Source organism: Rhinolophus ferrumequinum, chromosome 4 (genome assembly GCF_004115265.2).
Source record: "Rhinolophus ferrumequinum isolate MPI-CBG mRhiFer1 chromosome 4, mRhiFer1_v1.p, whole genome shotgun sequence".
Taxonomy (NCBI): domain Eukaryota; kingdom Metazoa; phylum Chordata; class Mammalia; order Chiroptera; family Rhinolophidae; genus Rhinolophus; species Rhinolophus ferrumequinum.
Window position 1 is genome coordinate 57,346,673 of NC_046287.1, and position 13,313 is coordinate 57,359,985.

Here is a 13,313-nt window from a genome sequence, read left to right on the forward strand (position 1 = left end):
CACCTCCCAACTGCAAGGCCCTCACATACCCATTAAACCTCCATCAGGACACATGGAAGGCCCCTGGTTGTGGTCTCCTGGCCTCCCCTCCTGCAGTAGGATGCACAAAAGATTCCCTTGGTCCCTCAGTATCACCAGCAGTGCTAAGCAATGTCAAAAAGTATTAGTAGGCTGAAACTTACACTAAGAAGAGGAAAAACACAGGGGCAGATAAGAAGAAAAAGGAGAAAAAGTGAAAATGGGGCACGGACAGGGCACTCAAAATATCTCAACGCCGTTTATACCCAAAATTGCCGATCTGAATCAACACTTTGGAATAAGCCATCCTTTTAGTGTAAAGTAATGGCATGTGCTAATGTGGCATGAAATCTGTTTTTAGATTAAGGAAAGAAAAACATTCATGGCCTAAATTTTTGCAATTACAACTTTCTGTCGAGGCAGCTTTCTTCATGCACTAGAGTCCAAACAGATGTTATGGCCCTTACACATACATACCTTGGGACTCCTGCCATTTGGTGTGTAGAGAAGACACACCAGATAGGGAGGGTAGGCTTGAATGTGTCTCTGTGGGGCCTTTTTGCTTTCATTTTTGTCAAGAATATGATAAACGCTTTCAGACTGCATTGCTTAGGTCTTCTTTTAGAACATAAGTTTTCTACAATTGCATCTTTAAATAATGCTTCTGTCTGAACTGTGCTTTTCCTTCCTTCAAAAGTAGCTATAAGTCTTACTTAGATTTCCCTTCTTTGCCTTCCATTTTTGTAACCACATCCTCATTGCTTTCATCTCTCCATCATTTTCCATTGTATTTTAGGAGAACTTCTCAGCTCTCTTTTCCATTATGACAGATTACATTTTTTGCAGTGTCAATTCTGCTCTTACTCCATCCTGTATGGATTTTAGTACAGCTGACCTTTGAACAGTGTGGGGGTTAGAGGTACTGACCCCCTATGTAGTCAAAAATCATGTGTAACTTTTGACTCCACCCAAAAACTACTAATGTCCTGTGGGCTAGAAGCCTTACCAGTAACAGAAACGGTCAATTAACACATATTTTGTATGTTATAAATGTATTATATACTGTATTCTTAAAGTTAGATAAAAGAAACAAGAAAATCGTAAGAGAAAATAAATTTACAGTATCTATTGAAAAAAAATCCATGTATAAGTGGACCCAGGCAACACAAAATGTGTTGTTCAAGGGTCAAGTGTACTTCTAGTTCCAGTTTACTTGCTATGCTTCCCTATCTTCCTATGCAGAGATCTTTTTAGACATCCTACTACTGCCCCAGATTAAAAAAATTATCAGGAGGCTTAAATGATGAAAGTACCCTCTTTTTATTGTGTGGTGAAAACACATTATTTGATCATGAGAGAGCCCATCAGGTTTGGTGTGAGATACTGGTTACATCATTAACCAGCTGTATGGAATCTTAACAACAGAAATACTAAGCCTGTCTGAGTGTCAGCTTCTTTAGCTCTTAAGCAGGAGTTACTCAAGTTACCCATTGGGTTCTGAAGCTTAGAAAAGAAATATGTGAAGTGCCTGACATATAGAAAGTTCACCACAAATGGTAGTTACTCCTAGTGCGTCGTGGGTCCAACAAAGCCAGGAGCCGCACTCCCCAGGCTCTCTATCACCTCAGCTTACGTAACCAATGACCCAGGTAGCCTAATGGCCCCTTTGTTAGGAGTTTCCGGGATGAATTTTAAAGGGGAAAGGGAAACTTTTAAAGAGTAAAGGACATAATGATGAATCACACAATATATTAGCCAGTTGACTTGCAGAGAAATGGCTCACTTGGTTGGGATTTGAAATGACATGGAGAGGGCACTCTTAACGTCTGATTTTGACAGCCCCGAAGTTAGCAGTGACCAGTCTTTACCCCCACATTGGCCACTGACAAACTGATTCAGCTGCTCTGGGATCCCTGATCTCAAAACCCCAAGTATTTTCCTCCCTTTTTGACAAGAAGACTTATTACAAACCCAGGTCTCTTTGGGATTAACTCTGCCTTGTCTCCCAAATAGGTCAGGAAGTGCCAATGCTAAGCCCGATTGCCAGGGATGGGGCAAGCTCTGTCAGTCTAAATCAGCTTTTACTTTTCTCCAGTCGAAAGGATGCTCCTTCATGTAATCTTCCCACGAACTGATCACGGGAGCCCTCCACGCACTGTCCCCAACAACCAAACATCATGACCAGCACCGTATCTTCTGGGGGTGCTCTCAGCAGTACGCAGGAGCTGCAGGAAAGGCTTCCCCACCAAGCCACTCCCTGCCATTCCTGACAGCCCCACACGCTATGGGTGTGATTTTGTCATGGCTCCGTGTGAGGCTAATAGAAGAACAAGTAGTTGTACATATTTTTTCCTTCTTTGACTTTGAGGCTTTTACTACTTGTTTTTCATTTTCACTTATTTATTTTTAAACTTTTATTTTTCTTAATCTTTTCAAATGGGGTTTAACATCTTAGCAGGCCAGGTAATGTTTATCGTTGGCATTCTTGAAACGCTGGAGTTGGAGGGGATTTTGTAGTGGGCTGGTGGCGGGGTTGGAAACTACTCTATTCCCCTCATTTCAAGCTAAGGTGTCTGACTTTCAGGTGGATGAAGAGTCAGGCCAGTTCACCAAGTATCTCACCTGGGGACTTGGTAGCTGGTAGGCCAGGCGCACAGCTAGCCGCCAGGCCACAGGACATCTGGTGAGTCCTGGACAGAGGCTGCTGAAGGTGGCCTGGCTCTCCTTAGACCTCTGGGTGACTGTGGGCAGAGACGGCCCTGAGTCAGCACAACGCCCACTTCTGTGCCCCAGCAGCCACCTACATGCCCCAGGGCACTGGGCTTGACTGCTCCAGAGGGCGTATGCAAAGGATCAGTAATACAGAGACATTTTGAGAAGCACCTCTGCTGACTGAGAGCATTTTCTGTGTTGAAAAAAACCAACACCCAAACCCCCCAACCAAATGGCACAGTCCCCATACATTTTGGCAGCAATAACAAAGCACTGAGTCCTGCCAGGAGAAACAGCTTTGAATTCAAATATAAAGCTAATCAGAATATGGATCATACAAAGCTGCCAGTTATTTGATGGGTGTTGGGAGTAAAACACACCCATCCAGCTAAGGGACACCCCCCCCACCGCCCCGGTTGGGTGTGTTTTACTCCCAACAATGTCAAATCTTTTTCAAAAAGCAAATATTCCCACCTGTCTCCTTCCTACTCAAGGCAGCTTCTAGGTCTAAAGCCTTGGGATCTTGCTGGAGAGCCAGCTTCCCAGGCTTCAGATCCCTAACCCGCTGGCAGTTACACGGCAGCTGGAGGGCGGCAGTGGCCAGCTCACCTCAGAGTTCCTGGATCACTGTGTTAACAAGTTTGCATTCATTGTCAGCAGATTCCTCTGGTGGGGCTGGAGAGCAGAGAAACAGTGGGAAACAGAGGCTCAAGAGGACAGGCTCTGGACCCCAGGCCAAAGCTCCTGCCCCTTCACCCACCATGACCTTCAAGCCTCCTGGAGGTGGCGGGGATGGGACAATGACGCCTGAACCCAGAGCCAGCGGCTTTCCTGCCGGGCCTCTGGGCCAGTTCCTTACCATTTCTGACTCAGTTTTCTGTACCTGGAAAACGGAAGAAACGATATTACTTACCTTAGAAGATTGGTGTCCTGTGCATAAGGTATCTGGCTATGCTCCTTACTTCAGAAACCTCGAACGCCTCTCCATGTCCCAGGGGGTCATCAGCCCCAAATGACTGAGCCCCAAATGACTGAGCGTGGAATATGAGGGAGAAATTATCCATTATAGTTTACATTTGTAGTAACCCTTCTTTGGATAGATTGAAATTGTTTTCAGAATGACAGAAATGAAGGCCAACAGTGCTCACAGATGGGTTCCTAATCTCTAGTGTGTGACCCGTGACAGCCTTCTGGTTATACACCCGTGGTGCTGGGCACAGGGCCTTGCCGTTGACATGAATACCTGCCACGTGCCTGACGGGTCCTAAGGACTTCATAATATTCACTCATTTAACCTTCACAACAGCCATATGATACAGATGTGGTAGCATTCCTCACCCTGAATGAAGAAAGGGGGTACAGCGACACTGAGTGACTGGTGTAAGATTATAGAGGTTGTGAGTGAAACAAGTGGAATTTGAACCCAGCAGTCTGGCTGGAAAAGCCGTATTTTCTACCACACTGCACTGAACCCTGATAAGATAACATCGGAAGATTTTCCTTGAAAAAGAATTTATTAAAATTAGGTTCTCGGTAACTACTTTCTTACTTTTCAGGATTGTGTATTATATCTATTTGGTTGAGGCAAAATCTTAAAAATAGGGCTGTGTGAAGTTCTGTGGACCGGTTGAAAATTCCGAGGGCTGATTTTATCTTCATCATTGATGTGTAGAGAGAAGCAAGTTGGCCACACTTATGAATACAAAGGAGGGGCTAGAAAGAAGATGACTGGAGAGAAAACTGGCCCAAGGAGAACAGGTATGTGGCTCAGAGGCAGTGGTGTGCTGGTAAATAGTTAACAGCAGGCTGGAACTGGGTTGGGGGGTGGAGGGTGAGAGGGGCGAGTCCTGGTGGGTAGCCTTTGCCAACTGCCAATTTCCATGGTGTAAATACTCCCACCATGGTTGACTTCAAGCTCCCAACCTGCCCTTCCTTGGTCAGGAGTGGGAAGAGGGTCTAACCATTGGCTCTTACAAGGCTGCGTTAGCACACTGCTACTTGGAGGAGACGTGAGCTCCAGTGAGATGACTGGGGCTATTTACTAGGCAATTTATACACAGTAAGAACAGCAGGAGGGTGCAGAGAGTTGGAAGGGACCTAACACAAGCCTAAGACTCAGTGCTTCCTTGGCAGCATCCTCCCTTCAGAAGATGCAACGTGACTGGGTCCTTAAAGCTTCAGGTTCATTACAGCTTCCCTTTGCCGGCTAAGGTTAAATTCCAAGCCCCTAATTCTGTTTTAGTGGGGCCTTCGCCAGTCCTTCTTTTTTATATGTCTTGGGGCGCAAATAGGGGTAGGTCCTGCTATGGACTGAATGTGCTCTTGCAAAATTCTATGTTGAAGCCCAAATGTGATGGTACTAGGGGTTGCGGCCTTTGGGAGGTAATTATAGCATTCGCATGGAGCCCCCACGATGAGATTAGTTTCCTTTTAAGATCAGGAGGAAAGTAGCCTCTGTCTTCTCCCAGCCATTTAGGATACAGGGAGAAGGGCCCTCACCAGACACTGGATCTGCTGGAGCCTTGACCTTGGTTTTCCCAGCCTCCAGAACCTTAGGAAACCATTGTTTGTTGTGTAAGCCACCCAGTCTATGGTGATAGACATATCAAACTAAGATATGTCAAATATGTCAGGTAAGACATATCTGACCCAAACTAAGACAGATTCCCTCTTGCATGGCTTCAATAAGGCACTTACCTTTTGATAGAACTGTTTTGTCTGGCTAAGGTTTAAAAAGAAAGAAAAACAATTAATATTGCACTGTTTCCTCTTCTTTTCAGCTACCCTCAGCAACGTGTAAAACCCAATTCTTAGCCACTGTCTCGGGCATCTGTGATACGCCATTTAAACAAGCACAAATGACCAGGAAGCCCACAGAGTGCCGCCTGGGACTGCGTCACCTGTGGGATTCTTAGACCTGCCTAACTCCGTGGGCAAAACAGCTGCTCTCTGCTGCCAGCCTTGTTAGAAATGCATTCTCCTGACATTGGGAGAATACGGGCAGAAGTGTGCAGGTCAGTCCCACAAAGCCATCATAACCAGCAGAAAGAAAGACCAGATACATGCCCTGAATCTCTAAATCACCATTGAATGTGAAAATATGAAACAACTAGATTTGAAAGGGGGCTTAGAAATAATTTTTTAACTTCTAACTTAAAAGGACAAGTAAATTGTATTAATGGCCAGGTTTATCTTTATGGTTATCTCCTCCCTCTAGACCAGTGGTTCTCAACCAGGGGTGGCGTTGCCCTCCAGAGGACATTTGGCAATGACTGGCGACTTTTTGGTTGTCAGCCTGGGTGAGAGACGTTCGTGGCATCTAGTGGATAGAGGCCAGGGATGCGGCTACATATCCTACAGTGCACAGGTTAGCCCACAACAAAGAATGAGCTAGTCCAAAATATACCGAGTAGTACCGAGTATATACATAAATACCGAGTAAATATACATAGTACCAAGGCTGAGAAACCCTGGTTTATACACAAAAGACTGTTTTCCAAAAACTAAAGAAATAGAGAAATGGCATTCTTACTCGAGGAAGAAATCATAACCACAAATCATATTTTATTAGCTGTCCAATGCCACCTTCCATTCATGTCTGTGTTTTAATTAAATTTTATGACTACCAGTACAAATCAATACAAATGCATTCTTTTTTTTTTTTTTTTTAACACACCAACAGCTCGAATGTTCTTGAAGCCTTTAAACAATGAGTTGACTGTGGGCAAACAGAAGACAAGGAATCAGAGAGATAATTAGCTCATGCATCTGGTGCTGGCTAATAAATAAATTTTCATATGAATGTAGAAACCACTCAATGTTAACTGCCTTTATTTTTTTTTAAATACCTGGAAACTTTAATAAAATGCAATTTTCAGAAGCATCGTGGTGACTGAGTAGAACTGCTTAATTTAAAAAAATAATAAAGTTACTTCCCCCTAGACTGGGGTGGGTGAACATGTAGCAAAATCTTCCGTCCCACTGGCCTCCGGCAGATGGAGTGATCTCTCACAAGACACATTTTCCTGCAGTTCTTCTCATGGAAGCCAGAAGCCAGGAAGAGCACCCTGCTTTGAAAAGCGATTGTTTGGTTCACACAGTATACTTTGGTTTTTTTAAACAGGTAAGAAAGTGGTCCCCGGTTCTCCTGAGGAGAAAATGTGTTTTCTGACTTTTGAGTTAATGAAGATACCACCAGTCTGAATGAGTTCCTTTTTCTGTTAAGGTGAAAAGTATCTTTTCCTTTCCCTCCAGTGATCAGTTGCTCCTCTTTGGAAATACTCTTCAGATAAGTATGTTTACGTCTTGACCTATCAGTAGCCCCACACCACGCCTTCCATATGACGAAGAGCTGACACTCGGTGCCTGACAGGATCAGCATTGGGCACGTCTTGGGGATGGTATCAGTCTGATGTGGTATCATCTGATGCTCTGAACTGATAGTTCTCATAAAGTATCTGAAAGTATCTTCTTTAAAAATATAAAAGTATATGCTAACTTGTGCTCTCTTAGTGAGACTTGCAAATTGGTCATTAAATAAGCAAAATATAACTCAAAAGCAAAAAAAAAAGTGTGTTTTTAAATAAAATTAACAAGTGAAGATGGTTAAAACTACAACCAAAACGATGAACAGATTATTTTTGGTTAATCATAAGGAGACATGACACACTAGTTATAGTTCTCTTGCTTTTTTAGTCCGTTTGGTTCTGCTTAATATACTCACAAGGATCGCAGTGAGGGTATCTTTGAACTTCACACGCTCTCCTTGTCCACCATCTGATGTTTCAGCATTCCAGGACACTAGAGCCCTACTGATTTATACAATCACGCATATGAGGAGAAATTGGCTTGCCTTTCATTCCAATGAACCTTCTACATAACTGGCCTTCTTTCATGGACATTTCAGTGAGCATAGAAAACAACAGATCTCACTTTGCTGCAAACACAGTAAAACCTTCCTGCCATTAGGCTTCGAGTCTCACAATCATTCAACCTTTGTCAGACACTGCACGGGACGCATTTGGGCTTCTCTGCAGGGAAAGTGAGGAATTTTAATTCCTGCTGCATAAAAGCCCAATAGGCAGAAATTGGAGGCTCTCTCCAACTTCTTACTAATCAGTCAAATTCTTTTCTTGCCCTTTATGGAAATCTTTTCCTTATTGCAGCCACTTGTCTGGTAATTGCAAAAGGAGAAAACTGAAACATCTCCCCAAATCTGTCCCGGGGAGTTCATGTTTTTTTGCTGCTTGTCTTCTGTTTCTGTTTGCGAAGGTGAGCCTCTATCTCGTGCCTGAAGACCAGCATCCCCAGCTGCCCGTGGGAGGCCTCGTTCATGGCCTTGGACTGCATGCACATCTTGTACTGCTCAGGGGTCAGCTCGTCCACACAGCGCTTCTCGTGCCAGAGGTGAAAGAGTCCCCGCACGGGTGTCCGAACCACTATGAGGTTGCTGTGGAGATACTTGCGATAGAGATGCACGTCCTCTCCGCCCCAGCCTTTGATGTCCAAATCAAACCCACCTGTCAGGAGAGAACACGCTGCTGAATCATGCTGTGCCTGCATCTCCTGATCTATAGTTGCTTTCCCGAGCCACACCAGCACAGAACTTTGCATGAGAAGAAGCTTGTAGGGGAGATGTGTTTCAGCACCCCTCTAGATTATGAATGTCCACCCGGGTCAGAGCACTCAAAATTCTCACAGGGGACCTCCATGGCAGCCTGCACTAACTCCTGGAGATAACAAGACTGCAGACAGAATCCCCGGCATTTGCCTGCCTTCAAGAGCTATCAGCAATGCTAACGATCAGCCCTAGTTTCAGATTAAGAGCTGCAACAGCACCTCGACTTTTCAACCTGAAACCTTCAAGTGAAAATTCATGTGTTTCGGTTTCAATGTGGCCTCCCCCTGCCATTCCAAACGGAATAAACCAGAGGCTTGCAGCGTGAAAGAGTAAAACAGAATCTCAGCATGAAAAAAAAATCATATCCCCTAAAAGCACTCTTCCTTTCAGAGACTAAAGTGGCCCCGAAAAACTGTGTGTCCACAGGCTGGTGAAATGAGTCATGTTAAAGGGACTGGCCTCACAGCCACTTCTGCAGTTCTACTCAGAACGTCGGTGCCACTTTATAACGGACTCCTTCACAGGGTGAGGAATGGCCCCCTAAACTCTCACCTTTGTAAACTGAGATGCCCCATGTCTTTTCCTAACCGAAAGCCCACCGTGTCCAAGTAGAACCAAAGAAACACTGGTCTCTTTTTGTCATTGTTCCTTTCTCACCTAGGCGATTTCTCCAACCCTTACAAGAAACAGTGAAGTGATTCTCAACATCTTTTCTAAGAGTTATCACATAGCCAGGCCCTCTGTGCCCTGCAGCCCCCAAGCTGCACTGCTCTGATGGAGGTTAGGGACAGGAATGGGGGCCCACACATGGGGAAAACCGCACCCTACCCACTGGCGATGTGTGTGAGTGAGCTGTGGCCCCTCAGTGGCGTGCAGGTGAAGAAAGCTGTACCATTCGGGGTCTAGAATTTGAGTCTCGGTTCTCTTACCTCTCTTGAGTTTTGGTTTCTTTATCCAGAAAAGAAGTAGGTGTCATAACCAAATGAGATAGTAGTGTAACTTGGTTAGCTGTAATTGATTTACTGTTTTCTTCAGTATCATTACAATTAATTAAATAGAAGGTGCTCAAGAAAAATGCTTACAAATAAATACAAGATTGCAAAGAATGACTGGGGTACAAGGTGACCGCAAGATTCATTCTGATGTCATGGCAAGAGCTTACTGAGGAAGAGCACGCTGCCCAGCCTGCCATTACCGTGTTTGTCAATTATAGCTGTGCTCTGTCTTTAGCAAAAAATATTGTAAATTTGATAAACATACATCATCACAAAATAATCTTTCTCTGTACACAGAGCAAGGAAACAGAGTTCCTTGAAATGGAAATCTCCTCTAGAAATTTTTTTTTAAATATGTCATTTGGGGAAATTTGATATGCACATAATCATTTAAGATTATTTCTTAGAGAAATCAAAGCACATCCATCGTTCACTGCCAAGTATCTGAGGGAGGGCACCCACCACTGAGAGACCGATGGCCTGGGTGCTCTGCTGCTTCTTATGAGAACTCACTTCAAGTTTTTGTTTGTTTGTTTGTTTGTTTTTTCCTTAATCTGGTGATTTCTGTGAAGGTTCTATAGGCCCTGTAGACCACCACCTCACCTCTGAACAAAAACCTGGCGATGCTCAGCTAGACTCACCCATCTTAGAAAGAGAAGCTGTAGGCCTCAGGCCAGAGTGGGAAGAGGTAGACCAGGAGAGAGCAAGGTGAGCAGGCTCTGGGAGGCCCACAGGGAGATGGGCGTTTCCATGCTGTGTGCGGGGAGCTTCCCCAACCCTATCCTGGTGCACAGTCCACCCTGAGTCCTAAGCCCAGACCAAGGTTTCTGACCTGTTCATTCATAACTGTGGCTCATGTATAAGCCATAATCCTAGTCCCTCCAGAGACACATGAGTAAGTGCCACCATGAAAGGTGGTGTGGAATTTCCTAGGGGGACAGAAGACACTCTGCTCTCATCCTGACCATGTCCCCCACTTACTGTGAGATCCCTTTGCCCCTGAGAGTTAGGTCTCAAGTGCATCCTAAGGACCTTTCCTCTCTGTGCACTGGTGACCCGTGTGTGTGTGTGTGTGTGTGTGTGTGTGTGTGCATGTATGTACATGTGCGTGTTGACAGTAATTGTACACTTAGAGCTTGACACTTCAAGCATCTCAAATTTTCAAAGGTTCAGCTGAGAAATCTGCATTGTTTCTGATATGTGATTTTTCCAAAATTCCCATGTTGGCCTTATTTCTTTAATGTATCCTCCTATTGTGGAGGCCCACGGTGTTCTACACGAGAGGACGCAGGAGCCAGACCAGGTTGGAAGAAGGCAGCACTGGAGGGCTTGCTTAGAAGCTGCCTTTGTGCAACAAGCTGCCTTTTCCCCTCAGATTATATGCCTTATTTGGGGTGGCTGAGCGGTGCTGGTGGAGATTATAGGGGCTAATGTGCCGCACACTCTCAAGCCCCCTATTGGTCCAGTCTCAAGTCCATGATGAGAGAAACGGCCTTTTCTTAGGAAGTAGCACCACCTTTGCCACCAGACTTGTTGGGACCTGCTGCGCTTCCCTCATGGCCTCTCACTGCCCTCTAGGTGGCAGTAGAGATGCAGACTTGTTGCAAGTCCATTGGTCTTACCTATATTGATGAAGTCTGACCGATACTGACATGTCATCCCAAATCCAAAGTCTCTCCAAAATCCAGTTTCCTTCTTTATGACCTGCAAGGAAAGCACTGTCATTTGACGGGGAAGGGCAAAATGGATAACAATAAATAGAGAGTATTCACAACCTCGTCTGAGCAATGTTAAATAGGGAGCCCATCCCAGCACTGATGCATAGCCACAGCCCTGTGTGGGAAATGAAGATATATTTGAGTCCTTTCTGACGGTTCGGAATAGTCAACTCACCAGTCCCAAAACGGGACTTGTGATTTTTGGCACCTCTAGCTGGAATGTTTCTAGGGTGTAGGCATGAAAACACACACACACATACACACACACACATACACACACACACACACACACACACACACACACAAGCAAACCGGAGAGCAAGGTTTTGAGCAGTACCATGGAAAAGCCACCTACGTGTCTGGCCCAACACCAGTGCCAGCGAGAATTGGAGGCCTTGGCCCCTCACACAGGGCCGGGCAGGGAGCCAGCAAAGGGCTCAGGAAGTTGAGAAAAGGGATAGAGAACAACTCAGAATTCAGCTGCCCTGGCACAGTGCACAAACAGGACTCCCTCAGGGAATAAAAGGAAAACCCGAGACTTTAGTGTGTGACTCTGGCTTCGCAAACTCTCGCTTGCTGAGGATAAGGGCACTAAGAGTCCAGGTTCTGAAGAAAGACTCTGTCCATTCATCTTTAAACTATTTTAAAACCAAACTGCTCCAAAAAGCATCAGCAGAGGTGCCAGGCGGCAGGGCTGCCGAGAGGCCATCCAAGCAGTGACTGTCTTTAAAAAGCAAAACCTGGCCCCGCTCAATCTCTCACTTTGCAAGTAAATTTCCAATGTACTTGCTGAAGCAGCAAGACATTTTTTTTTTTTTTAAATCGCTTATATATTTTTGGCTGAAGTAATTCTGGGAATGGTTCGGGGACCTACTTTAATAGTTATTTTTCATGATTCATTCTTGTAGTTAACATAGGTGCTTCGATGAAAGCAGGGGAGGGGAGGCTGCAGAGGTCCCGATCCACTCGGATTTCTGCGTTTTCTGTCTGGGACATCTGGTGCTGTTCACCGCTAATTAGAAACAGTGTGTGTGGGTGGGAACACCAGCGTCTTGCCCCAACTTGACCACTGGCTGGCTTTTTTGCCTTAGTTAGGTCCCTCACTTCTTAGAGCTTCTAGTTCCTTTCATATAAATGAGGAGTTTGAGCTAAATCATCCCTAAGGTCTCTTCCAGCTCTAACATCCAAACATTTATCCTATTACTGCTATTCTACCTCCCTGATGTTTCCCTTTATCTATACCACACTAAATTGCACTTGACAAATGGCTTGCAACAGGGCTGATGAACTGAAAAACTCTTTTACCCTGTAACTTATGAAACCATCTTATTTTCACTCCAACCTACATATAGATGTCGCTTGTACTACTGTTGGCACACATCAGGACTGCCTAAGGGAAATAAAGATCAAAAGAGGTTTTGTGGGTTAGTATGGTCCCCAGCACAATGCCCTCCAATTCTTCTTCAGAACAATATCTCCCAAGTGACAAGACAATTTCATCAGAATCAACTGGAAAGGTTTTTCAGGGCAGGAAAATCTGGGAAAATCTCCACTGAGTCATCTTTTTAAAAATGGTTTGTTTTGTCCCTGTCATACCAGGTACACTGTTTCTGGTGCAGCTAATGGCTTAATATCCTTTCTGCTGGCCAGGACACAGACAAGTCCTCAAAGCTTCTGAATAAAAATGGAGTAAAACAGAAGTGTCAGTATCCAAAACTTCAAACATTTGGCTAAGGTATATACAGAATCTGAAAGAAAAAGCTCCAAACAGGGAAAACAATGGGTTGGGGTTTCGGAAGAAAGACAAGGGGGGTATTGCAAGAGGTAGCCATCCCAGGACTGGGCTGAGTGAATGTACTGCCTAGCAAGGCTGAACAAAGTGAAGAGTGACCTTCTGCTGGGGACAGTGTGACAGAAACAAACTGATTTGTGAGCTGGAGAATGAGCTATATAAACACTTATTAACATCGGCTTTAAAGTTGGCAAGCCACGGAAAGCCACTATCTGAAGAGCTCATTGAAATTTAGCCCTTGGTGGGAACTGATTTGGTCATGCGCACAGCATGTGATGTCGGGCAAGATGGGGTGCGCTTGTTAGAGTTCACTTATTAGAAGTTCTACCACCCCCTCCCCAACCCCGTGCTGAGTCACTAACTGGAGTGGTGCTCTCAACGAGCAGCCTAGCTGGGAGTGAGCAGTCTCAAGTGTACATCAGATCACAGCATGTTGCCATTTAAAGCTCTGCAGCGGT

The 13,313-nt window shown here is 44.9% G+C and overlaps 1 protein-coding gene across 1 annotated transcript in view; it reads right to left on the reverse strand.

The window, feature by feature from the left end:
• Positions 1 to 6,271: 6,271 nt before the first annotated feature.
• CSGALNACT1 (chondroitin sulfate N-acetylgalactosaminyltransferase 1) overlaps positions 6,272 to 13,313 on the reverse strand; it is a 159,352-nt gene continuing 152,310 nt past the window's right edge. The window contains exons 8-9 of the mRNA XM_033104598.1: positions 10,968 to 11,049; positions 6,272 to 8,249 (exon numbers count right to left, since the gene is read on the reverse strand). Of these exons, the coding sequence (XP_032960489.1) occupies positions 7,960 to 8,249; positions 10,968 to 11,049 (372 nt within the window). The 3' untranslated portion in view covers positions 6,272 to 7,959. The remainder of the gene's footprint in view (positions 8,250 to 10,967; positions 11,050 to 13,313) is intronic.